At 53.1% G+C, this 27,603-nt stretch overlaps 1 protein-coding gene across 1 annotated transcript; it reads left to right on the top strand.

The window, feature by feature from the left end:
• The first annotated feature begins 3,177 nt into the window (after positions 1-3,177).
• Positions 3,178-26,056, top strand: Wfs1 (wolframin ER transmembrane glycoprotein). Its single transcript, NM_011716.2, has 8 exons — positions 3,178-3,294; positions 9,863-10,102; positions 15,194-15,276; positions 16,545-16,689; positions 18,256-18,426; positions 18,894-18,974; positions 20,451-20,602; positions 23,482-26,056. Exons 2-8 carry the CDS (start codon positions 9,868-9,870, stop codon positions 25,285-25,287), a joined length of 2,673 nt encoding a protein of 890 aa, NP_035846.1. The 5' UTR covers positions 3,178-3,294; positions 9,863-9,867; the 3' UTR covers positions 25,288-26,056.
• The last annotated feature ends 1,547 nt before the right edge of the window (positions 26,057-27,603 follow it).

Genomic DNA, 27,603 nt, shown 5'->3' with positions numbered 1-27,603 from the left:
GGCTAAGAGCCACTGCTGGTCACCACTTCCTGTACCTGGTCGAGCTCTAACGGCCTTCCCTATGTTTGTGATGTCACTGTCAGAGTGGATCTTCAAGACGATTTCCCTCTAAAACTTGGCTCAGCACAGCTGCTTGCCAGGTTGCACATTTTCTTTCTTGGACCCGACGGATGAAGCCTGTCACTACAGGAGAAGGAACCTTGGCCATGACCAGAGAAAAGTCCTCGAGAAATGCGGTGCCACTGAGATTTTTTCCTCCTTTCTGGATTTGACCCTTCCTGGCTGAAATCCCACAAGGCTTTGTCTGTTTCCTTGGGTCACAGATAATGGCTGCAGCCTAGGGTCATGGGCCATGTCTTCTCTCACCTTCTCTTTCCCTCCAGCTTGTGGTGGTGGGGAGTCTGTTTATTTCAAGGCACTCCTCTTAAGAGGTTTTTAAAACATTACCTCCTCTTCCTCCTCCCCTTCCTCCTCCTGCTCATCTTCTCTTTGGTGTATGAATGTATGAGCTTGTGTTTGATGTCTGTGTGTAATGTGTGTAGTATGTGTGTGTGATGTGTGTAATATGTGTAGTGTGTGTGGGGGGGGGGGCTACAGAGGCCAAAGAAGGAGGTGAGATGTCTTGATCTATTGCTTTCTGCTGTATACCCTTGAGACAGGGTATCCCACAGAACCTGGAGCTAGACTGGTGGCTAGTAACCTGGAGGGATCCTCTTGTCTCCAACTATTAACAGAGCTATGGTTTCGGGCAAACCTATGGCTGCCCCCAACTTTTTACCTTTTGACTTTGTTCGTTTTTCCTTTTCAGCTCCATGGAGAAGCCAGTGTGGTGCTGTATGCTGAGACCCCCTGAGTGGTCAGATGCAGTTTTATAAGACCCTCTCTTCCCTTAGCCACAGGAAGATTTATTCCATCTGTCCTTCCCATGACTTGCCCCATTCTGGCCTCTGGGTGTGGCAGCTTATACAGCATCCTGAGAGCCAGGCTGCTTTGACCTCCTGGACAGTGGCCAGCGGGAGTGGATGACCATGCTATGCATGCTCATAGAGGCCATAAAGAATGAGTCTGCAAAGCCCAGCTAGTGCAGGCCTCTCTGTGCTAAGCCTTGCAAGTGTGAACAGGATGCTAATTCTCAGGGTGGGCCAAGCCCCAGCCACCCCAGACGGAGGGTAGGTGGGCCGAGTGCAAAACCAAAAAACCCAAAAAACTCACTAAATTTGTTTTTAAAGAACTTTTAAATGCTCAAGAGATAATTGGGAGGGAAGGAGGAGGAGACAGGTGTGTGGATTAGTTGTGGTTTGCAGGAGGTGGGATGGGGAGAGGTGGGAGGTGGGCACTGAGTCAGAGGAGGGAGAAGTTCTGGTTGTCACATAATAAAGTGGCCCTGTGCTTGTGGTGGTGTGCTGGGAATCTCAAAAATAGAAGGAAAACTTCACAGAGATGACAAATGCTTGAGCTATGTTTACCCTGATTTAAATCTCTCTCTCTCTCTCTCTCTCTCTCTCTCTCTCTCTCTCTCTGTGTGTGTGTGTGTGTGTGTGTGTGTGTGTGTGTGTGTGTGCTCCTCAAACAGTACTCCACATACCTGTATAACTTTCATGTATCAATTAAACTACATTTACATTAGCAGTAGCAGACGCTGACATTTGTCCCTAGCTGTGAAGTGTTTGGAGGAGGAGGAGCCTTTAATGGGTGGTTAGGCCATGAAGGGTGTTGATGTCTTTTGGAGGGGTGCATTAATTACTGTCATCTAATTAGTTACAAAGAGTGGCGCCTTATGTTTTCTACTCTTCTGGTGCCACCCACCTTTCTCTCTGTTTTCCTGCACACGTTGATGCAGGACAAGGCCCTTGCCATGTGCTGCCTGGTCCTGGCTTCTCCCACCCCCCAGAACAATGAACCAAATAAACTTCTTTCCTTTGCAAATTACCTAGTCCCAGATATTCTGTCATAGCAACAGAAAATGCATTAAGACAATTAGTTACCATGGAAATGTGAATTGCTATGGCAGAGGCCACGTTTCCTTTTCCATATTGGGAGAAGTTTTTTTTTTTTTTTTTTTAATGTAACCCCTCCAGCAGCTCTAGCAACTTGTTTTGGTAAGGCAAGGCTATAGTTCTGAAAAAGCCACTGCCATCTGGTGCTCCTGCTTCTTGAACTTGCCCCACCTCGCCCCGAAACAGCCACCCCACACTTAGGGGGTGAACCTGAAAATCTCTGCTTCTGAAAGGGCCCCAGATGGAGGCAGGACAGAGTCACTCTGCTGGGATAAGCTTCCTTCCTCTGTGAGCCTAGCTGGGGTACTTGAGATTAGACCCTGAGCAGGTGCAGAATCAAAGTATTTGGTTGTAGTGGTTCAGTGAGCAACCTCCTCCTGATAAGATGGTGATGCTGTCTCTGTCAGCCTGACCTGTTGGTGCAGATCACCGGGGCAGGTGCAGTGAGATGTGCGGTTCAGGAAAGGAAGGAGCACGGAAACAAGACTGTAGTTTTGATCTCCAAACCACACCTCTCAGACACTCCTGAGGAAAAAAAAAAAAAAAAAAAAAAAAAAAAAGGAGGGGGGAGGGGCTTCCAACTGCCTGAGCCTGGCATTATCGTCTGGCTAATCTTTAAAGAGTGCTGAACTGCTTTTGGGTTTGGGTTTTGATCATTTAAGGCAGTACTTGGTAGCACGTGCACACACACTTTTTGTACTCGCTGCTACACTGGGGAGTCCTCTGTGTATCTCAATGCGTCGGAATTAGGGCGCCTGGCACGAAGTGCGCGACCTTAGTCAGTATTGTAATAGCCGGTCTGAAGTCTGAAGATGGGGCCTCACGATGCAGAGGCGGGCCAAAGGTGGCGCGAGACTTGTTCCTGGGTCCAACCACCTGTTAAGCAGCAGGCTTACAAGCTTGGGTCAGGAAAGAGATGTCCTGGAGGCGGGGCGGCGAGGGGGCAGGGCCGGGGCCGAGTCCACTCGGAAACTTAAGCTGTGGGCCGGCCAGACCCGCCCTCTCGCCGCCATCTGTCCTCCTGGCGACCCAAGAGAGCAAGTCGCTGCAAGGCGAGGCGCTCCGTGATTCGCGACAGCACATAGTGATTGGCAGGCTTGCCGGCGACTTAACGAGCCGAGTCTCCCTGGGTCGCAGCAGGAATGGAGGGTGGCAGAGGCCCCGCCCAGGCCCCGCCCCCTTTCCCGGGGCCGCGCTGAATGTAGGGCCGCGCGCTCCGCCTGCTCAGCTGGCCGCTGCAATCTCCGCGGTTTCGGAGCAACTTCGCGGCGGGCTGGGAGGCCCAGCACTGCGGCCGGTAAGTTCTTCAGGGTCGTTGTGCCATGGCCTTGGCCTTGGCGTTGGGCGCGCAGTGTCAGGGAGGGTTTCGGAGCGCTGGGTGGCGCTGCTCTCCCGGCCTCAGTTTCCCCTGATGGGTGGCAGAGCCCCAAGTCCACTCCAAGTTGCTAGAAGTTGGAGGCCAGGACTCTCGCTGCTCCACGGAGCCCGAGGCGTCTACTGCCCCAACTGGGCCAGTTGTGCCCAAGCCGTGCGCCTCTCACTCAGCCCTGGAGTCCCGGCACTCCCGCAAATCTCCCTGCATGACCGCGCTGCGGATGGGGACAGCGTGTCGGAGAGGCTGCCCACGCTCCAGAGCTGCCCCATCAAGACCTACATCCCTGGACTCCCTACCCAGGACCATGAAGGACCTGATTCCTGGGGCGCGTGGGGGCTCAGCCCACCCAGGAGCCGTGTGTCTGTTTCTTTCTCTTTCCTGGTCCTCAGAAAAGGAGGTAGGAACCCTTGGGACCCGCCCATAGTTACCCACCCTATTAGGTACCTGCTGGCCATTGTGTGACCCCAGCTCTGGTATGCACCGCACCTAGAGGAACTTAGGTTCTGGTCAGATGAACTGGAAGCCTTCTGGAAAATCTGATCCTGCACTTTTGGGTGTGATGGAGCTGCGTCCTTTCAACGTATTTTGTTAGTTATCTTTATATGAGAGTCCAATAAAACAGCGTTTTAGTTTCTTGGAACTATCTCCCTGACACTGTCACCCTCCACCGTGTACTCGGGCCCCTAGTCCTAGGGGTAGGACTTACAGTTTCCATTGGACACAGAGGCTCAGTAGATTTGGGGCCTGGACAGGACCACACACCTAATGGACAGAGCTAATGAACCTCTACCCCCTCCTCCCACCTCCAATTCCCTCCCCCTCCCCCAGGCAAGCAGGTGCAGCCCTTCCTCTGTCACCTTGGACAAAGACCCCAGGTGGTTGGCTGGGACTTTCCTCTCTAGAATCCAACCCTCACTCGGACCCATGTCCTAGGCTCTTGAAGGCCATGGCGATCACAGGGGCTACCTCCCCAGTTCCCTCACCTGTTGACCTATGTCTCTCTGGTGCTGATGCCATTCGCAGGTACTTTTTCATCTAACTAGGAATCTAGAGAGAGTTTATGTTCCAATTTCTTCCTGAATGTTCCTTGGACCTCCTCAGATACAGGCAGGATTGGGTAGAGATGCCCCTCGCCTTCTTTCCCAGGTACAAGCGTGTAGAACACCCCAGTGCCAGCCTCCCTTATGCCTTCAGAAGGTTTGGGGTTGGTCGCATAGGAGACCTAGTTCAATCTTGGCCCCGAAACACTACACAGATGCCAGACGTGTCCTTGTCCCTGGTGGTGATGCAGTGGCAATGGATAGGAGCGCTGTTCTCTCCAAGGTACCCTTTCTCCCACCTTTCTTACGTTAGAAAGGAGGTTAAAGCCCCCAGCCACATGCCAAGCCACTTCTGAGTCCCCACTTCTTAGTTCTTACTGAGTCCAGTTCCAATCTTTCTGGCGTCCTGTCTGCCCCAGCGCTTGCCCTGTTGTAGGCCTCTCATTCTGCCTGGATGGCTCCCATGCTCCTCTCTGGTCTTCTGTAGCTCCAGCCACCCTCAACGGTTCTTACATTCCTCTGACCTATGGGTCAGACTCATCTCCTAGCCTGGTATTTCTTCTGGCTACAGGGGACTGATGTCTGCCTAACTATCTACCCCTTCCTCCAGGGTATGGGCGCATCTAATGTTGAAAAAAAAAAATCTTCCTTCCTCTTCTGATTGTCCTGAAGGCTCGGCCAGACCTCTGCAAAGTCCATAACCTGGGAAAACCATTAAATGAGAAGCATGCCTCTGCCCAGTCCATTCCCATGGCTTTTCCATCTTGGACTGTCTAACCAGATATCACCTTCCCACCAAGTCAGATGCTCAAACATTAGCCCTGGAGCATCTTCTGCTGGACAGGGAGGCTCAGTGCCCCACACTGGGGGCTCATAGGCCCACACAGCCAGGACAGAGCAGGTGCCAGACATGATATGCTTGGCTGTCCACCATTGCAGCCCATGCCCCTCCCTGTTCACTCCCCCTCTGTTCCCACGATCTTGTCACATTGGGAGAGCTGGACTGTTCCTTGGTTTGGACTTAATACTCTGGGCAAAAATAGGCACCTGGGAGCCACCAAGGGCTTTGTGACCTTGTCTTGAGGGTCAGTTCTATGCCAGAGGGCTGGGTCAGGCCAGGCCAGAGTGGACCTCACAGGCCAGGGACTTGGTCACTGGTGGATTTTAAAATAATGCTTCATTTCCATTCCCTAAGTGTTCCACATTCAAATAGAAAATTAAGGACATGTATGTTTTTAAAAGCTAAAATAAAACCAGCTAAGTTTCTTACCCAGAGATAGCAAGTATTGTCATTGGAGGAGGGGCATTTCTTTTATCTTTCTCTACCGATAATTTTTCAAATCCTACACAGACCCAGGATGATTACCAAATCTATTTTAAATATTATGTTTTGTCTTCTGTCTTTGAATCTTTATGTACAAGGTCGTGGTTAGTGGCTGTGCAGTGGGGGCTGAGGACTTCCTCATCGGGCTCTATGGACACTAAAGGACTACTAGGGGGGATGCTTCTCTGTGCAAGCTCTGCGGGCAGGTGTCTCTCAGGAGTACCACGTGGACTTGGCAGTGCTGGCCATCTTGACTTTCCAGGGCCTGAGAGACCAAGGGAATGGAGGTGCGCTGGGAGAGATAGAGGGCTCCATGCAGTCCTATAGCCCTGGCCTTTGTAGACCGTAGTCAGGCAGCCTTCTCCAGGGTGGCCTCTCTGGAGCTAGCCACTCCTCAGCCCGGCTTCTTGACACTGGCATTTGTGTAGATGGGATAAAAATATGCCTTGGCGTTCACAGGGAAAGAATGCTGGCCACTTTGTGTTTTGGGATCTTACTCAGTGATGGTTCTAAGCCACTGCGCTGGCCCCTGTGGAGCTGGGGCCGGAGCTGGGTGATGGAGCTCTTCCTCTCGAGCCAGGGGTTTCCAGCCTGAGGGAAGGACTTGCCTAAGGTCATTCAGCCCGGTAAGGCCCCAGTGCCTGAAGCCTGGCTGCCTCAGGTTTCAGCCTACATTCATTAAGCCCTAGCGTACTCCTGAGGTGCAGCCCTGTCTTCTGGGTTCTCTTTGACACTAGGCAAGTCCTTCCCTCCGGGTCAGGTCTGATTCTTGTGTCTCTGTGACCAATAGTTCCAGGAAACTGAATTAACAAACTCTGTGACCTAAACTAGGCTTGGCCTTCAACCCCAGAACCTGAGAAGGAATTCTCCTTTCTCCACCCTGCCTTGCCAGATTTCTTACCTTGAATGTTTTTGCTTTGACTGCAGTGTGCTCCCAGTAAGTTAACTGGGAGCATAGCAGCCAGCCATAGCCTGTCTCCCTGACATTTCCTTTTATAAGGTGTTTTTCACCTAAGGGAGAGGTGTTCACACCCAGGGCTGTGAGTGTGCGTGTTTGTGTGTGTATTGGTGTGTGCGCTCGCTCTCGGATGTGCAGGCATTTATATGTGCATATGTGCTCATGGATGTACATGCGAATGCATGTGTTTGTGGGAGGCCAGAGGTCAGCCTTAGCTGTTGTCCCTCAGTCACTGACTCCCTTGGTTTTTGGAGAGAGGGTCTGGCACTGGCCTGGAGCTTATCAGCTAGATTAGGCTGACTGACCTGCAAGCCCTGTGGGTCAGCCTGTCTACCCTCACATCCCTGGGATTGTTGCATAAGGCTTTTGTTGCTTTTTTTTTTTTGGTTTGTTTTTTTGTTTTGTTTTGTTTTCTTTGATAACAGGGTTTCTGTGTTGAGCCTTGGCTGTCCTGGAAATAGCTCGTACACCAGGCTACCCTTGAACTTAGAGATCCACTGTCTCTGGCTTCCAAGTGCTTGGACTAAAGGCTGGGAAGGCTTTTGTTTTTTCATTGTGACTGAGGGGTCCTTACACCTGGCAAGCATTTTACCAATTGAACTATTTCCCCAGTCCCCCGTTTAGGGGTTTTGCTTTGTTTTCAAATGCCTCACCATTTAGAGGTGACATTCTCTTTTACCAAATCCCATTGCACACTGATGTGCAGGTAGGGAAACTGAGGCAGGGACTACGTTAACCAGCCACTCCCCGTGGTACCTGTGGTTATGAAGTGATGTCCTATTGTCAGGAAGGTGGTCTCTTCTCTATCATAGAGAGGAGGCTGGACAGAAGCCCTGAGGGCCTGTTTAGGACCTCAGTAGCAGCATCTGAGAAACTCTGTTGAACATGTAGCTGGAGCTACAACTGAAGGCCGGGGAAGGGGGGCTCTGTGCTGGGGAGGGGTGGGAGGGCTCGCAGAAGGAGAGTGAGGCAGGGCACAATCATGGAGGCACCAGGTGCTTGGTACTATGGAATGAAAGCCATTGTGTCAGTGAAGAGACCTGGAGAAGGGTAGGGAGGGGGCACAGCCTCTTTCAGCGAAATGTTTGCTGAGGTTGGAGGGATCCCAGGAGTGGGTTTGCACCCTGGCTCGGCACCTCAAGTTGTTTGAACAGCTCCTCCTTCTTTCGGGCCTCAGTGTCTGGGGTCTGGGCGATGGATGAGGTTGAAGGCTGAAGGGGTTCTTCACCACTGACCTGGGATAGGACATTCCTACCTGCTTGGCTTGGAGGAGCCCATAGAAGATGCATGGGAGGACTGAGCAATGCTTTTGCCTAATGGCAGGTGTCTTGTCTATGTCTGTGAGGTAGGGGTCACCCCTGGATGTTACCTTTCTAGAGTCTGAGGTGGTCTGGTGGCTGTCTGTGCGAGAGCCCCACCCCTTAGTTACTGCACTGCTGACTGTGGCTCTCCCCCTTGTGTCTGTGGGCTCCTGTGGGTGTGAATCCTGCTGATTTGCATATCTTGATGGGTCTGGATGTCCCTGTGGATGTGTAGTCCCCACTGGTCTTCGAGTTCCCTTGGATCGGCAAGCTCCCTTGAGGCTATACATGTGGCTAATTGACAGGGTTTTCGGGCAGTGCCATTCCCAGAAGCCCAAATTTGCAAATCAGGTCAGGGCCCTGTGCTGATTTCCAAGCAGTCATGTGGCTTGGCCATGATTTTTGGTTCTAAATATCCTTAGGGATTGTTTTTAAAATAAGGGTTCAAAAAAAAAAACATAAATAAGAAAGTAAATTGAATTAAGGACTCTGCCCTATGCAGGAGAATGCTAGATTGAAATCTACTTTGCTCTTTGGACACAGTTCCCATTGATGGGACCCATGTGTAGTTGGGGGTAGAACAGAAATGGACAAGCCTGTGTCTAGCGTGTAGACCTGTGTCCATCCCTGCCTTTCTCAGGGACAGTGTACAGAACCATCCATCAGGGAACTATTTGGCCAGGCTCGGTGATAGATGCTGAGACCTGGTTCCTTGCAACTTAGTCTTGGATCCCCTGACCTCACAGTCACCCTGAGCATGGAACTCTGTCCTAGGTTCTAGGTCCTAGATAAGGACAGAGATGCATAGAAAGGCACAGAAAGGCACGTGGCTATTTAGGATCACACACTGGGAGCCCAGGGCAAGAGTTCAGGGCTCCTTTGAATCAGATTTCTATTTCCTCATTGCCAGACCCTCTGGCCTGTTCCCTTAAGAGTAATGAAGAGGACAGACTTGGCCTTGGCTTTGAGGAGGGTCATTTGGGATCTGAAGAGTGGTCTCCTCACACTGCAGTATGCGAGGTCCAGCAGTGTCAGGGGTCTGTGCCCTCAAAGTCCTGGAGGATCCAAACCACCTGTAATGAGATCTGACCTCCTCCTCTGGTGCATCTGAACTCAGCTACAGTGTACTTACAGAAAATAATAAATTAATCTTTTTTTTTTTTTTTTTTTTTTTGGTTTTTTGAAACAGGGTTTCTCTGTGTAGCCTTGGCTATCCTGGAACTCACTCTGTAGACCAGGCTGGCCTCGAACTCAGAAATCTGCTTGCCTTTGCCTCCCAAGTGCTGGGATTAAAGGCATGCGCTACCACTGTCCAGCAAATAAACCTTTTTTTTTTTTTTTTTAAAGAAGGCTGAAGTAAGCTCTATTCAGGACATTTTCACATCTCTACCTTCTGGGGTGGCTGTCAGTCCTTGGTGTTTGTTCTCCTGCAGTTGTCTGTCTTACTTCAGCCTCTGGTCCATCTCCCTGTAGCCCCTGGGCTGTGTCTCTTTCTAAGGAAACAGCCCATTGAGCTTAGGACCAGCCTAAGCCTCTGTGATCTCATTCCGGCAACTTCAGCTGGTACGTCTGCAGAGACCCACTTTGACAGATGCTGGAGACACATGCAGGTCCCATGCATCCCCCATGGCCAGGCCAGGTTCAGTGTACCACAGTGTCATCAGTGTCATCCTCATTTCTCAATTGAAGGCACAAAAGCCCAAGGTTTCCTGGCATGACCTGATGGGAGGGAAACTCAAGGCTGCCCTGTGGGGTTGTCAAGTTAAATGAGATCGCAGAACTTGGCAATCGCACCCAGTTCTTGCTTTACCACCAGGCTGGTTCAGGGGGGCTTTTGTGTGTGTCTAATCCTCCCCTTTGTTTGCAGGCAAGATGAACTCAGGCACCCCACCTCCGAGCCCCTCTGGCCCACCTCCTCCACCCGCACCACAGCCCCAGGCCCGGGCCCGGCTCAATGCCACCGCCTCACTGGAGCAGGACAAGATTGAACCGCCTCGTGCTCCCAGACCTCAGGCTGACCCCAGTGCTGGACGAAGTGCTGGGGAAGCAGCCGCTCCGGAGCCTCGGGCCCCTCAAACCGGCAGCCGGGAAGAAACGGACAGAGCTGGTAAGGAGGTGGGGCCAGTCCTCCAGGCCTCAGCCCACAGCAGGGAAAGCGGGGCGGGCACATAGACCAGAATCCTACAGAAGCTCCTCAAGTCGGGCTGCTCTGCGGTACTGATACCAAGGCTGCCACTTACAAAGCGTGTGTAGCTGTCAACTGTATGACCATCCCTACCGTCAGCATCTCTCTCCTTCCTCCCGTGCAGCAGTTTGCAGGTGGGCCTCATGGCTCAGAGATGCTCACAGTCAAACCTGCCTTCTCAGTGTCCCTGCTTGGACCCCCAGCTCTCAGTGTCTTCTTGAGAGCTGATTGCCAGTCCTGTGTCTCACCTCTGGGTTGTCACTTGACATTCTGCATCCCTCTGAGTGGCCCTCGTGGTCTAGCACCTCCTCTTTTGCCCATTGAGAACCTCCCCCAAAATGCTCAGTTCACCTTGCCTTTTGGGGTACCATTTGCTCTGAGGTCTCCTACTGCTGGCTCTTCCCAGCCTCAACCCATGTGAAAAACTATGTATTCTGTTGAAGCCTGGCACCTGTTCGGGGACACGCATGAATATGTGTGTGCACGCGCAACCACACACACACTATGGGGACAGCAGTTTCTAGAGAAGTAGCCTCCTCCTGTGTTATAGACTGATGTTCTCTTCCCAGTCTCTTAATTAACATTTTTACAAAATGCATCTTTTGGGGTGCATTTAAATTGACCGCATAGCCCTCTGCTAGGTGAAAATGGAGCCTTGGGAATAGTTACTACCCAGGCCCCTGGTTTGAAATCATCCTGAGACATAGCAGGTGGTTTAACAGTGGACTGAGGATGGGATTCTGTGGCTTGCAGGGGCTGGGCCTGTGTGGCCATACTGGGGCTTCTTGTCAGCCCTTGGCCTCCCCAGGTTCTCACCCCTTCAGGCAGCACGTGTGGCTCTCCTGTGTGAGACCAGACCTGAGGGGCGGGGCTAGCATCAGGTGAAATGAGTGAGAGATCCGGTATCACCATCAGCAGTTGTCGGAGTCCAGCAGTGTAGGACAGGGTCTGTCCTACAGGGACCTGGGGGACAGGGGACAGGAGCCTGTCAGAGAAGAGCACTGAGGACCATGTGGGGAGAGTGGGCAAGGCCTGTTACAATGCTGGAGGAGAATGCTACCTCTGGGTGGCAGTTGATTAGTGTTGACTCAGGCCCTGGATCCTGTGCACCAGGCCCATCCCTCCAGTTTGTTCTGCCCCCCTGGCATTTGTGTGCACTTTGCAGTTATGGTTGACATGGTGTGCCAGTGTGTGGCGTTATCCGCTGGACCTTTGCCTGCCAGTGAGACTGCTCTCAGAGTGGGGCTGCGCCATTGTGGGAAGGTTTGTGTCAAATGACTTCTCTCCTATGTGGCCTCTGCTACTGCCAGGCAGATGCTGAGACTGTCCCTTGCTACATATGGCTGGGTTGGTGTGAGGCTCCCTTTGGGCCCTGGCATGGTAGGGGTGAGTGATGGGGTAGTGCCTCTCATCTTGTCAGTTTCTGCTGTCACTTGTTTCAGTTGTTGGCATTTTCAGTTTCCCCCTGAGAGAGGCCAGCAGCCCTCAATGACCACTCCAACCCAGCAGCGTCCCCACCTGGCACCTCCTGTGTATACCACTGTCTGTCAGCCTGTCCACAGATGAAGGAAGGCCTGGAGTTTCAGCATCTGGCCCAGGGGACCACTCTGGCTGCCTCCCTGGCAGAGCTGAAGGGTTTCAGCCTGCTTGGCCAGGGTTGAGGCTCCTCGTAGCACCAGCCTCAGCACTGTCCCGTGCTCGGGCCCTTTGCTTTATGAATCGTCTTAAAAGATCACTGTGGGGGGATGGAGAGGTGGCTCAGCAGTTAAAAGCACTGGCTGCTTTTCCAGAGGTCCCAAGTTCAATACCCAGCAACCACATGGTGGCTCACAACCATCTGTAGCAGAATCTGATGCCCTCTTCTGACGTGCATGAAAACAGAGCAGTCATGTACATAAAATAAATAAATCTGAGAGAGAGAGAGAGAAAGAGAGAGAGAGAGAGAAAGAGAGAGAGAAGCCACTATGTCCCTCAGCTTTGCGGCTAAGGTAGGCAAGGCCTGGCCCAGATCCAAGCCCAGTGCCCACCCCCTTCTCTCTGATATCGTGTGACCATGGGGGCAGAGGCCATGGCCGGAAAGCTGGGTTTCAACCTGGGTAACTTAGTAGAAGGGCCCAGACTGTGGGTTTCAGATACCACCAGGAAGCAGGTGTCAGCTGTGTGCTCTACCCACAGCGGTGCTGGGAAGAGGCAGCCAGGCGGGTTAGCAGTCTGAAGGCTCCAGTCCTAAAGGTCCAAGCTTCAGCTCCCTGTCCCGGGTCACTGGCATGTGAAGATAGACCCCACCCTGCTGGCAGGAGCAGTGGGGCCTAGAGTTTCCGCCAGGGAGACTTCAGCTAATGAACATGTAACTACTGCGTTCGTTCATCTTTACATACCACCTCTTTAGACCTCCTGAAGCACCAGCCCCAACCCCATTTCAGGCCTGGGGACAGGCACTGTCACCTGTTGCATTTTCCTCAGAGATGAGAAAGCAAATGAGAAAAGGAAGTGGTGGACCCAGGGTCCCTGGCTAGGGCGGGAGAAGCGGGAGTTAGGAGTAGTTTGATCTTTTCTCCTCACCTCTTTGGGCCTCTCTGGAATCTCTGGGCCTCACAGGGCTTCCGGTATGACCGTGACTGTTTAGGTGTGAGGGGCCAATGTAGATGTGGGTGTAGGAACACGTTCCCCCTGCTGACCTTAGGCTACACAGCTGAGTGACCCTCTGAGTCATGGTTTTGGTCATTCAGGACCTGGCCCACATCCCCGAGTACACGCTGTGACCCAGTCAGTGCTGTAAGCTGCCCTGTCAGTCGTGAGGTCCCTGCTGATGCTCTCTGAGTCTTCTGGAAAGCTGGCAGCACGCCTCTGTTTGTTTCTTTCAGCCTCTGGTTGCATTCCAAGCCTCTAATGTCAGCCTCTCCAGGAAGGCTCTCCAGGCAGGGCTGATGTTGCCAGTCATCATGTCACCTGAGCTGACGGCATGGCTGTCCTCACTGCCTCTCAGAGTGGGCCGTGACAAGGACAGGAGTCTCATCAACTTGGTGCCTATGGCTTCTGGGTCCAGTAACTGTCTGCTGGGCTGGTGGTAGGAGCCAATTGCCTTAGCCTGGTTCTGGCCACTAAACTCCTTGGGCAGTTGTCCACCTTTGTGCCTTCTCAAAGGCTTTGTGAGCCAAAAGGATGGGCCCCACATGATTTGAAGAACCCCTCCTCCCAGAGTGACCCTGGTTGCCCCATGCGGGGGACTATCTTGGTTCTGACTGCCCAGTGTAGAGGAGTGAGTATCCCCAGCCACCTGTGGGAGACTCCTTCAACTTGGCTATTCTCCATGGGAAACACCATTGGCTCAGGGTAGCCCCAATTATCCTGTTTATTGTGGAGCCCCTCAGCCAAATGACCTTGACCGCCCCATGTGGGAAACCCCTGATGGTACATGATCCTCTGCTCTGGCCACAAGGGTGATGTGATCCTGGCGCCTTTGTCATTCTTCTTGCTCATCATGATGGCTGATGATGAAAGGGGCAGAAACACTGGAGGCCAAGGACCTAGGACCAAGGATAAAGAACTTGGGAGATCACAGCATGTGAAAGACATGATGCTGTCCCTGACTTAATGGTCGTCACATGCTTATAATTGTGTTCTTCTGGGAGGGTTTAGCATGCGCCGGGAAGCTTAAGGAACTTAAGATGTAAGTTGGCTCGGTGTGGCTTGCTTCTGATGGCTGCCTCCGAGGGGCTTGGCGCCAGTCAGGGAAGGATGTCAGAGGTAGCCTGGTGTGGCTGAGCATGGCCCTGCTCCTGACGAGCAAGAGAGCTTCTCCCACCCTTTGCTGCTTTAGGGAATCAAGTTCCAGCCAGGCAGCCCCGTTGCCAGACAGAGTGAGGGGCAGGGCTGCTGTGCTGGAATGTGGGGGGGGGCAGAGAATTGCTGGGCACCTGCTCCCTTGTCGGCCCGACACACTTCCCTGTCTGCCCTGAGTTTGCTGAGCTGTACTGCTGGAAGCTGGGGCGTGGAGACCAGTTAGATCCAGTGCAGTGATGCACACCGGTGCACAGCTGGGGGCCGGGATGGATGAAGGAGCTGGTGTTAGCAGAAAGGATGGTGTACCTGAGGCGCTCTCCTTCCTGAGATGGCCAGCAGAAATGCCAAGTTAGCATGTCATGCAGGGTTCATTCAAGAGCCCGTGGGTGAGACCTATCTGAAGAGATGGACAGGGGCCCTGTCTGGGGGCTGGCAGAGGTCAGGACCTGCCCCAGAGCCAATCTGGCATGAGAGGATGGCCCAGTGTAGATTCTATAGCCCTGGCTGTGTCCATCCCTGAACCATTCAGGGAGGTGCCATGCAAGGCTGGTGTGCACTTCCCTACAGCCCAGGACGAGGTGATCTCTTATTGGAGAGCGATGAGCTCATAAGGGTAGACCATCATGGGGTTGATGCCCTTATAGAATAGGTCGAAGAGCTGTCTCTCCCCTTCCATGAGAAGGTGCAAGGCAGGGCAAGGTGCCACCATGAACACTAAAGCAGGCCCTTCTGAAACCAGTCTGCTGGCACTATAAACTCGGACTCCTCAGACTTCTAGAGCCCTAAGCAATCAACTCTAGTTTGTAAATTCCCAGCCTACAGCAGCCCTGACAGGGAAGACGTCCACTCTTAAGGAACAAAGGAATGCCCATCAGCTGTGCCCTCCAAAGCCACACTGTCTGCTGAGTGCTGGTGTGCACTCTTGCTCTTTCAGGCCGCTCAGACTACAGTCCTGTGAGTAGACTGGAGCTGAAGGTGACAGTGGGACTCAGGCCTGTACCCCACTCCCAGTCCTCACACTCGCAGTATAAAACTGGCTGCCACTGCTCTGCCTTGCTTGCAATGTTGGAAGGCAGCCTGTCTGTCACAGCCTCAGCCTCCTGCCCCTTGTCTCAATGTTAAAATGGGAGTAGGTAGCAGGGCCCCTGAAACCTGGTCCAGCCAACCCCCATTCCACCGGCGGGGATAAGGTCTGACTGTGTGACGTTCTGACTTCTCCTCCTGTTCAAGGTCCCATGAAGGCAGATGTGGAGATCCCCTTTGAAGAAGTCCTGGAGAAAGCCAAGGCTGGAGACCCCAAAGCACAGACTGAGGTGAGGACCAGTGTCTGGGGGAGTCTTAGGACATGACCCCAGCACAATGGGTCTGGCCTGGTGTCCTGTGGCTCATGGAGTAGGGGGTCTGGCCTCTTCTGTAGGAACAGGGGGCTAGCAGGGCTATGCCCACCTCCATGTTGGTTAGGTTTGGCTGGCTTACTTCCTGGTGTACCTGTGTTCACCACTCCGGTCCGACACACATCCTGTCTTGGACATGTGCTCCTCCTCCAGGACGCCCTCCCTCCTTCCTGCCCACCTACCCTCTTCCAGCTGTCTGCAACAGGCTTGTTCCCTAAGGAGGGTCTGTCTCAGCTGAAGGCCCACTGTGCCCAGGGCATTGTGGGATAGGAGTCAGGAGCGGAGGAGCTCAGGTAGGACAAGTCGGCTGAGTGTCAGAGACCCAAGTACACCGGGAAGGAGGAGGGAGAGGAGGACAGAGACCTGATAGGCCATCTTTTCTCTCCTCACGGTGCCCTGGCAGGTGGGAATCAGCAGGCCCACTCTTTGGCTGCAATGGAGGCCTGTGCCTGTGTCTCTGGAGGCTAGAGAGCATCCCAGTGCTGTGTTGGACAGTGTAGTCCGTCTCAGCCTATAGTCCAGGCCTGCTGAAGCTGGGGACCATGCCCAGCTCTTTCCTGGCCTGTCTGTGTTCTCGGCTTCACTTTGCCCATCTGTAGAGTGGGAAGATTGGACTGGATTATCGAGCATTTTTGCATAGGGCCAGATAGTAAATATTTTGGGCTTTACAATCTGTCTAAACTAATCAAACTTCCCGTGGAAGAGAGAAAACCTGTCAGGCCCACATGTAAGCAAGCAACCAAGGTTGTGGGCTGCTTCCACAACCTTGTTGATCTGTTGATCTGGCAGGGCTGGTGAAACGGCTCAAGCAGGCACAGGTGATTGCTGCCAAACCTGGTGATCTGAGTTCGAGTCCCAGCATCCATATGAGAGAAGGAGAGAACTGAATCCCACAAGTTGCCCTCTGAATGAATACATATAATAATTTTTAATAAAAAGAATTCAATTATAATGTAAGTAGTGATCTGGACTAAGGCCTGAGCTGTTTGAGAGGCAGCAGAGGGAGTCAGCCATTCTAGTTTTCTGACCACAGTGGGGTTCTAGCACTCAGGAGGCAGGAGCAAGAGAAGAGGCTGAGCAGAGCATAGGGCTCATGACAGTGGCATTATTGGAGGTCCCACGCCTGCCCCGTGGTGGGGAGGACAGGGTCCCCGAAGCCAGAACATGATGGATGTCTCTGCTCTTAGGTGGGCAAACACTACCTACGCCTTGCCAACGATGCAGATGAAGAACTCAACAGCTGCTCAGCCGTAGCCTGGCTAATCCTGGCAGCCAAGCAGGGCAGGCGGGAGGCCGTGAAGCTGCTGAGGCGGTGCCTAGCTGACCGGAAAGGTGAGGCTGTGTGGGGCCTCTGGCAGCTGCCTCCGGGGGTGGTGGGGTGGTGGTTTGCAGTGCTGGCCGCGCCATTGGGAAGGGAGAAGTCTGTTTGGTCATCTCCTGTCACTGAGAGGTTTTGGAAGTTCTGCTGGCTACTTCACAAGCTAGGCCAATCCCACATCTTTTGTCCTGTGCTTGGTGCCTACAAGAAGTAATGAATTATTTTTCACTTCTCTTCTGGATTCCAGTCCAAACCGGAAGGTAAATCTTAGAGTCAGAGAGAGGCATCTGCCCCAAGTGTCCTGGTCTGTGAGTGTCTTACAGGCTCCAAGTCTGAGCAAAAGGTGACACGGGTGCTTCACATAGTTTTTGTTGTTGTATATTTTGATATTTATTTATTAAGATTTTATTTATTTTATGTGTGTGAGTACAGTCACTGTCTTCAAATACACCAGAAGAAGGCATCAGATCCCATTATAGATGGTTGGGAGCCACCATGTGGTTGCTAGGAATTGAACTCAGGACCTCTGAAAAAACAGGCAGTGCCCTTAACAGCTGAGCCATCTCTCCAGCCCCTTGATATTTATTTTTAACTGTAAATTTTTATGCTGCTGTGTAAAACTTGCAATAGATAGACGCTACCAGGGTAAAGATCACTCATAACCCAAAGCCCGGGGAGGTACTTTGTGTCTTTTCTTCTCTATGTATCACAGTGTTTTCAATGTTACATTTAGTATACAAATCTTTTCCCTTTGACAGCTTGACTTGTGGTTTGGGGAAGGGAAAAACAAAACAAAAAAGGAATAGTTTCCCCATTAAATCCTGTCAGCCAGGATGTCTGAGCCAGACGGCCCAGGCCAGGGCAGGGGGAGTAACCAGAGCTGGCCAGCCACATGACCATCATCTGGTGCCAGTGGTCCCCAGGGCTGCTTGGGGGCAGGGGCAGGGGCAGGGGCATAGCCCTGGAGGGTGGCAAGGGGAGGTAGCACAAACTCAACTGGCCTGCAAGCCCTGCCCTGCATTCCTGCCCCAGGATTCCCGGGCAGATGAAAAGCACAGTCCTTATGAGAGACATGATGCCATTTTATAGCTCCTGCCCCTGTCTCTGCTCGCCTCTCTCCCCTGAGCCTCTGGCATTCTTTCTTTGTTCTGTTTGGAAGACCCCATGTTCCCAGCGGCCCAGGAAACGCTGTGGGCACAGGGATGTCCCTTCCTACCACATGCACACTGGTAATTGCAATAAATCAGACCCCCCCATCCCAGGCAGCTCGTTCCTGTTCAGACCTGTGGTTTGGGCCTGTAACACCTTGCTTTGCACCTCGTCTCTGTAGTGCCTGCTGATGAGGGTCCCCAAGGATGAGGTGTGAAAAGAAACAAGCACAGGCAGCCCTCAGGCATGGCCAGCCCAGCCTGGCCTCTGACCAGGGATGGGCTCAGACACGCTCTAAGGGCAGGTACCTACTCTACCCTGAGTCAACGGTGCCAGTCAGAACTCCCTCACGCCCCTGTGCCCAGCCTCCGGGCAGCGCTCCCGGGTTGCTGCCGTGAGGTGTGGGTTTGCCTAATGCCTCTGTCTTTCAGGCATCACTTCTGAGAACGAGGCTGAGGTGAAGCAGCTATCCTCTGAGACCGACCTGGAAAGGGCTGTGCGCAAGGCTGCCCTGGTCATGTACTGGAAACTCAACCCCAAGAAGAAGAAGCAGGTGGCTGTGTCCGAGCTGCTGGAGAATGTTGGACAGGTCAACGAGCAGGGTAGGCCAGCCATCTCACCAACAACCACCCTCCCTTTGCCTTCTCTTTGGGTTGGGAGGTGACCGGCATGTTGGCGAGACTGTAAATTCCATTTGTGGCTCATCTCTTGATCCGAGTGCACTGGGATGCTTCTCTTTCCAGGACCAGAGATACAGGGAGTGACGGGAACACGGTCCTTACCCCCAGGGTGCCCATTATATGATATTGGCTGAAGGTAATCAAGGAGAGGCAGTGCCAGGCAAAGAGAAAAAGGGTACATGGGTGTGCTCATCACGGAACATGCTGACACTCCTCGTGACAGCTCAGCAGTGGCTACCCAGGGATATGGACCCTTGAATATGATGAGACCCCAGGCCATGTGATTCCTGAGAACAGTGCTAGCCCAGGATCCTAAGGTTCTATGCCCAGTGGGCTACAGAGCAGGACAACTCAGCAGCCCCAGCTTCTAATCCTCTCTGGTCTTACAGATGGAGGGGCGCAGCCAGGCCCAGTCCCCAAGTCCCTGCAGAAGCAGAGGCGCATGCTGGAGCGCCTCGTCAGCAGTGAATGTGAGTATGTCCGTCCTGCGCTGCGATCCTGCTTCCCACACACCACCCAGCACCGCATCCCTCTTAACTGTGTGCCCTAGCCTGGCTCCCCTACCAGGTCTCATGCTTAAATGGACTCTTGTTCAGTCTCTTTGGGTGACAGTGTTTTGGTCCCTGGGACCTAAGCCTTTGTACACTGGGAGTTTCAGATGACAGTGGGAACAGACCTTCAGTGTGACCATCCTCACCAGGTGAAGGCCAGAGGCGGGGCTGGTGCCTGAGTGAGCTGAAAGGTCAGTGAGAGAGACAGCTCTACAGATAGGCAGGAGGGGACTTGAGGGTTGTGTGGGGTGTGTCCCACTGCGCACTTGTGTTGAGGCAGATATAGAGTGTTACAGCACCCGTGTGGGATGGGAGAGGGACTGGGGACCCAGGGAGCTGGAAGTGGCCGTGAAATGTCTGGGGTCAGAGAATCAGAAGACACTAGACCATGACTTCATGTGTGTGTCATGTGTGTGGAGGGGTGGAATCTGTTTCTAGGGCTCCAGGCTTCCATCCTGGAGAAGATGGGCAGGTAGGGGAGGGGCTTAGGGGCTTCTCAGCACTGATAGGAGAGCCCAGTGGGTGGGACAGGGCTGCACAGTTCTGACTCATCATGTTAACTCCCGAGTGCAGCCTCTGCAAGCAACCTAGCCCAGTGAGAGCTTCCAACATGGCCAGGGCTCTCGGTGACTGCCGGTGCCTAGCATTTTTCTTCCCTGAAGGCTGGGAACCCAGTCTTTAACACATGCTATATTTCTTTTACCCGTCCTTGGCATTTCCCAGTGCTTCAAAAAAAAAAAACAAAACAAAAACAAACAAAAAAAAAAACGTCCATTGCATAGGAGGCTCTTGGCAGAGACAGGTGAGATAGAGAGGTTTGCAGACACACAGTGGATCCTCAAGGGATCCTGGTGGGGGTGGGAACAAAAGGCAGACCTATGTTGCCCTTGTATCAATGCTGTGAGATGAGAGCTTGGTGGCACATGAGAGATCTTGTTGGGTGGAGAAGTTATTGGGTGTGTAGTAGGTCTTTTGGGGGTCAGAGAATAGCAGTCCCACAGATCCTGTTGTATGGGGGGTGGCCTCGGGGAAGTTAGTCCCCAGCATCCCAAGGCCCTGCATGTCCACCAGGCATCAAAGTATGCTGGGGTGCAGCTGATTGGCTGTCTAGCAGTAGGGCTTCGCTTAAGGTGGGCTTTAGGCATTGGGGACTAGAAGGGCATGTCATTTCACACACATAGCGTGTTGCCTAGGTCAGAAGCAGAGATGGGGGATAACAGATGGCAGACAAACTACTTCCTCCACACCCAAACAGGTTCTTTTTCATGTCTTTGCCTGAGCGATGGCCCTGTGCCTGAACCTGGCTGGGCCCCAAGTTGCCATCCTGTGTCCTGCGTGTATCAGGGTCACAGTGGGTGTATGGCTTGGAGAACCCGGTATCTTTTTGTGCTTCAGCCAAGAACTACATTGCTCTGGACGATTTTGTGGAGCTCACCAAGAAGTACGCCAAGGGCATCATTCCCACCAACCTGTTCCTGCAGGATGAGGATGAAGATGAGGACGAGCTGGCAGGGAAGAGCCCCGAGGACCTGCCACTACGCCAGAAGGTATGTGCCGCTCCTGCCTGGCACCCTGGCTCGCCCCTGGGAGCTGCAGGCCAGAGGCCCTTAACCTCACAGACACACCTGGATCTGGGTCCCTCAGGTCATCTGAGGTTCCTGTTTGAGAAGGTGCCTCGGCCCAGAAAGCAGAGGCAGGGTCATACAGGTATACTTGGGTGCTCCGGAGAGTCATGTCAGGACAGCAGAACTTACATTTAGATTCACTATGTAGTGATGTTATCTGTGGCCCAGGACAGAGGCCACTTTCTAAATATGCTTTCCCCCTCCAATCAAGTGCTGGTCTGTGGGCCAGCTCAGTCATGGGCCTGGTGACTGAATCTACCATACAGGGACACCAAAGGTGAGCTGGAAGAACAGACATTGGCGGGAGACACAAGAATAGGAGGGATTTAGAAGTGTACCCTGCTTTGACCAGTCTCCACATTGTTGTTGGGACTCAGTGCAGACACAGGTGTGGCCATAGGGCCATTACAGAGCTGCCCAGGTCAGTTTATGAACCTGGTCAGATGTGTCCATAGCTCGGACTGCAGGGATGCAAGCATCCCTGGGTATTGATTGGGCAGGTTGACCCAGGGAAGCACTTCAGCCCAGCGTGGGCACAAGGCCAAGCCCACGCAGGGCCTAACAGCAGAGGAACTGTTCTGTAGCCCATAGCTCTGCAGGCCTCAGTGCCAGTGTTTATGGCTAAGACGACATGAACCACACACACCAGTAAGACTGGAACAACTAGGTTAAAATGGGGGCAGCCGGGTCCACTGGCTAGGAAGTGGCCAGACAGTCTTCACAGGGGGCTGGAGAGTAAAGCAGGCCACCACGGGGCATGGGGACACAGGACAGAAGTAAGAAAGTGGGGAGCAGCTCCCCACAACAGAGAGATAAGGCCCGTGTGTGAGCCGCACCCCCAGGTTGTTGACAGGTAGAGCCTCACTCTTGGCCCTGAGCACAGACAGGTAAAGGACTGATACTGGGAAAGTTCTGAGCATCGGGCTGGCCTAGAGGCTCGTGGCTGTGGGGACGGTCCATGTTCAGCTTCTCTAGACTGAGTGTGTTCGCAGACAGGATTCCCAGATGATGCTCGCCCCTGAGAGGAGGGAGCTGGCGGGGTCCGTATGGTTCTTGGCAAAGAAGAGCCCCACACTTGCTAGTGGGGATCAAGGTGAAAGGATGTGTTGGAGAGGAACCTTCAGGCCAGAGCTTTCCAGTGTGCACTGTGATGCCTCCTCCCGCCACACGAGGTCTGAATGTGTGTCCTGCCACCCCACAGTGATGTGCCTGAGCTCTGTGAGGTCTGGAAGTGCTTTGAGGAGAGAGAGATTTAAAGTCTGTGCGGAGATCAATGTGGCCCCGTGTCGCAGTGTTTGGAACCATCCCAGACACGGCCAGTCACGGCCGGTCTTTTGTAGAGAAAGAGCAGCAAGTCCTCACAGGGGTCTGCACATTCAAGCTCCCTCAGCCCTCCGTGCCTTGCCTTCAAGGGACATGCAGGGGACGGAGAGGCTCCTCTCAGTCACAGCCAGCAGCCTCTGAGAACTGACGTGACTCCCGCAAAGAGTGTTCTAGACTCCCAACAGCTTCCCTCAAGCCTGGGGAGTCAGGGTGACCTCTTAAAAACAAATTTAATGTTTTAAAGTCCTGTATGTTTTACATTCACTTATGGAGAATCTGATGTGGCCATTTCCTCTCAGGTTTCAGCGGAAGCTGGCTTCCCACCACTTGCCTCTGGTGTGCCGGGTGACGGTGGCCGTGCTCCCTGTTAGCTTGGGTTGCAGTGTTCTGATCACCAGTGTCAGAGGGAGGGCGGGGCTCTGAGCTCCCTGGACTCCCCGACCAGCCTTCTTTGGTGCTCATGCTGCACCTGTATGTGACATGCCATGTGGCCTGGGATATAATGGCTCCCATCCCTCTGGCAGTTGAGGAAAGAGTCAGTGTTGGTGTCCACATGCTGGAGATGGACACGTGGCTGATGGGCAACCCAATGCTGTTGTATCTTTTTATTTTATTTTTTTAATTTTTTTTGCAGGTAGGGGGAAGGGCTTCAAGACAGGGTTTCTCTGTAGAGTCCTGGCCACTTTGGAACTCACTCTGTAGACCAGGCTGGCCTCAAACTCAGAGATCCACCTGCCTCTGCCTCCCAAGTGCTGGGATTAAAGGTGTGTGCCCAAACCACCTGGCGTGATATTGTATCTTGAAGCAGGAGATGGGGATCTAGGTGCCCAGGTGGCTTCCCCTAGATGCAATAGGCTTGTGCAAGTCCCTAGTCACCTTAGCAGAAGGTGGGTGTCTTAGTTACTGCCATTGCTATGAGGGACACCATAAGTAAAGCAACTTATAACAGAAAGCATCTAATTGGGGGCTTGCTTACAGTTTCAGAGTGTTGGTCCATTTCTACTACGATGTCAGGCAGGCATGGCGCTGGAGCAGAACAGAAGCTGAGAGCACCCATCTAGATCTGCAAGTTGCAGGTTTAGAAAGAGAACACGACTGGGCCTGGTGTGTGCTTTCAAAACCTTAAATTCCACCTCCAGTGCTCCGCCTCTTAACCCTGCCTAAACAGTCCACAAACTGGGAACCAAACCTTCAAATATGGGAGCCTCTGAGGGAACATTCTCATTTAAACCAGCACAGTGGGAATCTCAGGATGGAGGTGTAGGGCTTAGGGGAAGGCAGGTCTCTAGGGACTGTGGAGTATGGGGAACACTGGAGTGGAGGGGGGTTGCTCCTGGAGGACGGATCTGTTAGGATGAGGCCCAGGAGTGGGAAAGTCTAGGGTGTGGCTTTGTACAGAACCAGGGAACTAGAGGCAGTCATGTTAGATGCCAAGGGGCTCCTGTCCCAGTTGGTTTCCGCTCTCTGTCCCCCACTAGGTGGTGAAGTACCCTTTACACGCCATCATGGAGATCAAAGAGTACCTGATTGACGTAGCCTCCAAGGCCGGCATGCACTGGCTCTCCACCATTGTACCCACCCATCACATCAACGCCCTCATCTTCTTCTTCATCATCAGCAACCTAACCATCGACTTCTTCGCCTTCTTCATCCCCCTGGTGGTCTTCTATCTGTCCTTTGTGTCCATGGTCATCTGCACGCTCAAGGTGTTCCAGGACAGCAAGGCCTGGGAGAACTTCCGTACTCTCACCGACCTGCTGCTGCGCTTCGAGCCCAACCTAGACGTGGAGCAGGCCGAAGTGAACTTCGGCTGGAACCACCTGGAGCCCTACATCCACTTCCTACTGTCAGTCGTCTTTGTCATCTTCTCCTTCCCGCTGGCCAGCAAGGACTGCATCCCCTGCTCGGAGCTGGCCGTCATCTCCACCTTCTTCACGGTGACCAGCTACATGAGCCTGAGCAGCTCTGCTGAGCCCTATACCAGGCGTGCCCTGGTCACCGAGGTGGCTGCCGGCTTGCTGTCCCTTCTGCCCACCGTGCCTGTGGACTGGCGCTTCCTGAAAGTACTCGGCCAGACTTTCTTCACTGTGCCCGTTGGCCACTTCATCATCCTCAACGTCAGCCTCCCCTGCCTGCTCTATGTCTATCTCTTTTACCTCTTCTTCCGCATGGCCCAGCTGAGGAACTTCAAGGGCACTTATTGCTACCTGGTGCCCTACCTGGTGTGCTTCATGTGGTGTGAACTGTCCGTGGTCATCCTGCTCCAGTCTACCGGCCTGGGCTTGGTCCGGGCCTCCATCGGCTACTTCCTCTTCCTCTTTGCCCTCCCCATCCTGGTGGCTGGCCTCGCCTTGATGGGCACGGTGCAGTTTGCCCGATGGTTCCTGTCGCTGGACCTCACCAAGATCATGGTCACCACGGTGATCTGCGGCGTACCCCTGCTTTTCCGTTGGTGGACCAAGGCCAACTTCTCAGTGATGGGGATGGTCAAGTCCCTGACGAAGAGCTCCATGGTGAAGCTCATTCTGGTGTGGCTAACGGCCATCCTGCTCTTCTGCTGGTTCTACGTGTACCGCTCAGAAGGCATGAAGGTCTACAACTCCACACTCACCTGGCAGCAATATGGCTTCCTATGTGGGCCCCGGGCCTGGAAGGAAACTAACATGGCCCGGACCCAGATCCTGTGCAGCCACCTGGAGGGCCACAGGGTCACGTGGACAGGCCGCTTCAAGTATGTCCGAGTGACCGAGATCGACAACAGTGCTGAGTCGGCCATCAACATGCTCCCGTTCTTCCTGGGCGATTGGATGCGCTGCCTGTATGGCGAGGCCTACCCATCTTGTAGCTCTGGTAACACGTCCACGGCAGAGGAGGAGCTCTGCCGTCTCAAGCAGCTGGCCAAGCACCCCTGCCACATCAAGAAGTTTGACCGCTACAAATTTGAGATCACAGTGGGCATGCCCTTTGGCACCAACGGCAACCGCGGCCATGAAGAGGACGACATCACCAAGGACATTGTTCTCCGTGCCAGCAGCGAGTTCAAGGACGTGCTGCTGAACCTGCGCCAGGGGAGCCTCATAGAGTTCAGCACCATCCTCGAGGGCCGCCTGGGTAGCAAGTGGCCCGTCTTCGAGCTCAAGGCCATCAGCTGCCTCAACTGCATGACGCAGCTGTCACCTGCCCGGAGGCACGTGAAGATCGAACAGGACTGGCGTAGCACAGTGCACGGTGCCCTCAAGTTTGCCTTCGACTTCTTCTTCTTCCCATTCCTGTCTGCCGCCTGAGGAGCGTCCGCCGCTGGAGGAGGCTTTGGTGCATGTTGCTGTGAAGTCCTTCCGTGTGGCCACCCAGCCAGCTGGAGCAGCACTGTGCCGTGTGTGTGTGTGTGTGTGTGTGTGTGTGTGTGTGTATGTGTATTCTGCTCTCGTGTGGTTAGATCCCAGGCTCTCTGCTCACCTGTAGATCGCAGATCCTGCTGGAGGGTGGTTCTCTTTAGCACTGTCCACTTTGAATGCCGAGTGTCATAAGAAATTGCATGCTATCTTCACTCACAATCCTGCCCTTCCCTCACAGAGCTGGAACTCCAAGCCTGGCCCCAAAGACCCTCCATCACGAAGAGCACTTTACAGATAAGAATCTTCCTCCCCAGTTCTTCATGCCTCCTTCCTGCCCTTTCCTTACTTTGTGTTGGATTTGTTTTCCAAATATGTGTGTATGTAGACTTCATGGTAGTGTTTCTTATTTATTTGGTTGCTGCTAAGCCTTGACAGTGGTTCACCTTCCTGGGCTGTCCCCAGTGGTCACGTCCTGCCTGGCTTCCTACTTGGGTATAGCATGTCCAAACTGGGCTCTGAACACTACAGCCTGCCTTGGAGCTGGCCTATCTCTGGGGGTGTTAGAGAGTTTGTGGGGATCTCTTCTGAGTACCCCAGGACTTGGGAAATAATGCAAGAGTATCCCTTTCAGTACATAGGTAAGCTTGGCTATGTTCAATATGGCAGAGCCAAAAGCCAAGTTCTAAGGCAGCCGAAATAAAAAGCTTTGAAACCTATAGCCTTGCCTTCTGGTTTGATTACAGGGAGCCTTGTCTGGTTGTGTGTGTGTGTGTGTGTATGTGTGTGTGTGTGTGTGTGTGTGTGTGTGTGTGTGTGTGTGTGTTCACACGCGCGCTCGAGCAACATAGTATGTATGAACCCAGATTCAGTGAAAATGTGCCAGTTGGGTGACTGAGGATAGAACTGATATCCCGCACAGTTGACACCATCTGCTATATAGCTGATTGGCACCATCCAGGTGTGAGGGTCCCCGAGGTCGCAGCAGTAACAGCACATGGCTGTTGACCCTGGCCTTGGGGTGAAAAGTGCTTTCTTTGTGTCGAGGATCACTGAAACCCAGGTCACCAATTGGGTCGTCTGCATGAGTCACAGTCTGGGGTTTGTGCTGCTCTCTTCAGTCACGTGTGGTAATTCCACACGGGCATAATCAGGGTTTGTCATGGGGACTGGAAGAGTTATGGTGCTGGGCCGGTTTCATCCCTGTTACTGTGGCAAACACCATGACCAAAATCAACTTAGGGGAGGAAAGGGGTGACTTGGCTTGTATTTGTCGGCCATAGTTCATCACTGAGGAGAGGCAGGGCAGGAACTCAAGGCCAGCCTGCTTGGTATTCCTCACTCACTGCCAAGGAAGTACAGCAGGGACTTGCTGGCTCACTCTATGGCTCACTCAAAGAGCCATGCTTAGCTAACTTTCTTATACAGCCCAGCACCGCCTGCCTAGGGAATGGAATTGCCCAACATGGGCCAAGCCTCCTACATCTATTAACAGGGTAAACCCCATGCACAAGCCCACAGACCACTCTGATCTGGGCACTTGCTCCATTGACACTCCCTTCTCAGGTGACACAAGCCTGTGTTAAAGCTAACTGGGACAGGCTCTGTGTGGGCGAGTACCCCTCTGCAGTGGTTTGTTTTATTTAAGTTAATAGGGTCTCACGGTGTATGGAGCTCAGGATGGTCTGAAATCCACTGTGTAGCCTAGCCTGGCCTCGAACTTGGTGATCCTGCTATCTCAAACCTCTCAAGTCCTGAGATTACAGGGCTGAGCCTCCAAGCTGCCATTTGGTTTCTGTCCTGAAGGTGAGGACTGCCTGACTCTATGAGAGGGATGAAAAAAGAGAGATCTGGTACGTGTAGACAGGCCTTTCCTGCTGGTGTTGAAGAATGTCATGTGGAGTATTCATCACCTAACCTGGGCTGACATTAACGGTTGTGGCTGCCTCCATTTTCCTCGGGGTCACTCACCTGGGACACTGGAATGGTAGCAGCTTCATCCTCTTACCCCATGGGTCTGCCTCAAACTCCACATGTTAAAGGGATATTCAGGGGCCATAAGTACATGCATTTGCTCTTGGGGGTCTTCTCCAGCAGTGGGTGTGGCCAGCTGTCCAGTATCACCCCTCTCCCCATCCTCCACCACAAGGCCACACCACGTAGTCATCATGCCACTGATTGTGTGGGACCTTTGGAGCAAATCACAGATGACCTTCTACCTATCCTTGCCTTGATTGGGGGGGGGGGGGTGTGTCCGTGACAACGCCA

The sequence above is a fragment of the Mus musculus genome, chromosome 5 (assembly GCF_000001635.26).
Source record: "Mus musculus strain C57BL/6J chromosome 5, GRCm38.p6 C57BL/6J".
NCBI classification, from domain to species: domain Eukaryota; kingdom Metazoa; phylum Chordata; class Mammalia; order Rodentia; family Muridae; genus Mus; species Mus musculus.
Note: the sequence above shows the minus strand (reverse complement) of the source record. Positions and strands in the feature narration are given on the sequence as shown.

Bases quoted from the DNA above. Each gene is read 5' to 3' on its own strand.
- Wfs1 (NM_011716.2), top strand. From the start codon at position 9,868: ATGAACTCAGGCACCCCACCTCCGAGCCCCTCTGGCCCACCTCCTCCA. The intron at 10,103-15,193 runs GTAAGGAGGTGG...CTCCTGTTCAAG, and splicing joins GGAAGAAACGGACAGAGCTG to GTCCCATGAAGGCAGATGTG. The intron at 16,690-18,255 runs GTGAGGCTGTGT...TCTGTCTTTCAG, and splicing joins GTGCCTAGCTGACCGGAAAG to GCATCACTTCTGAGAACGAG.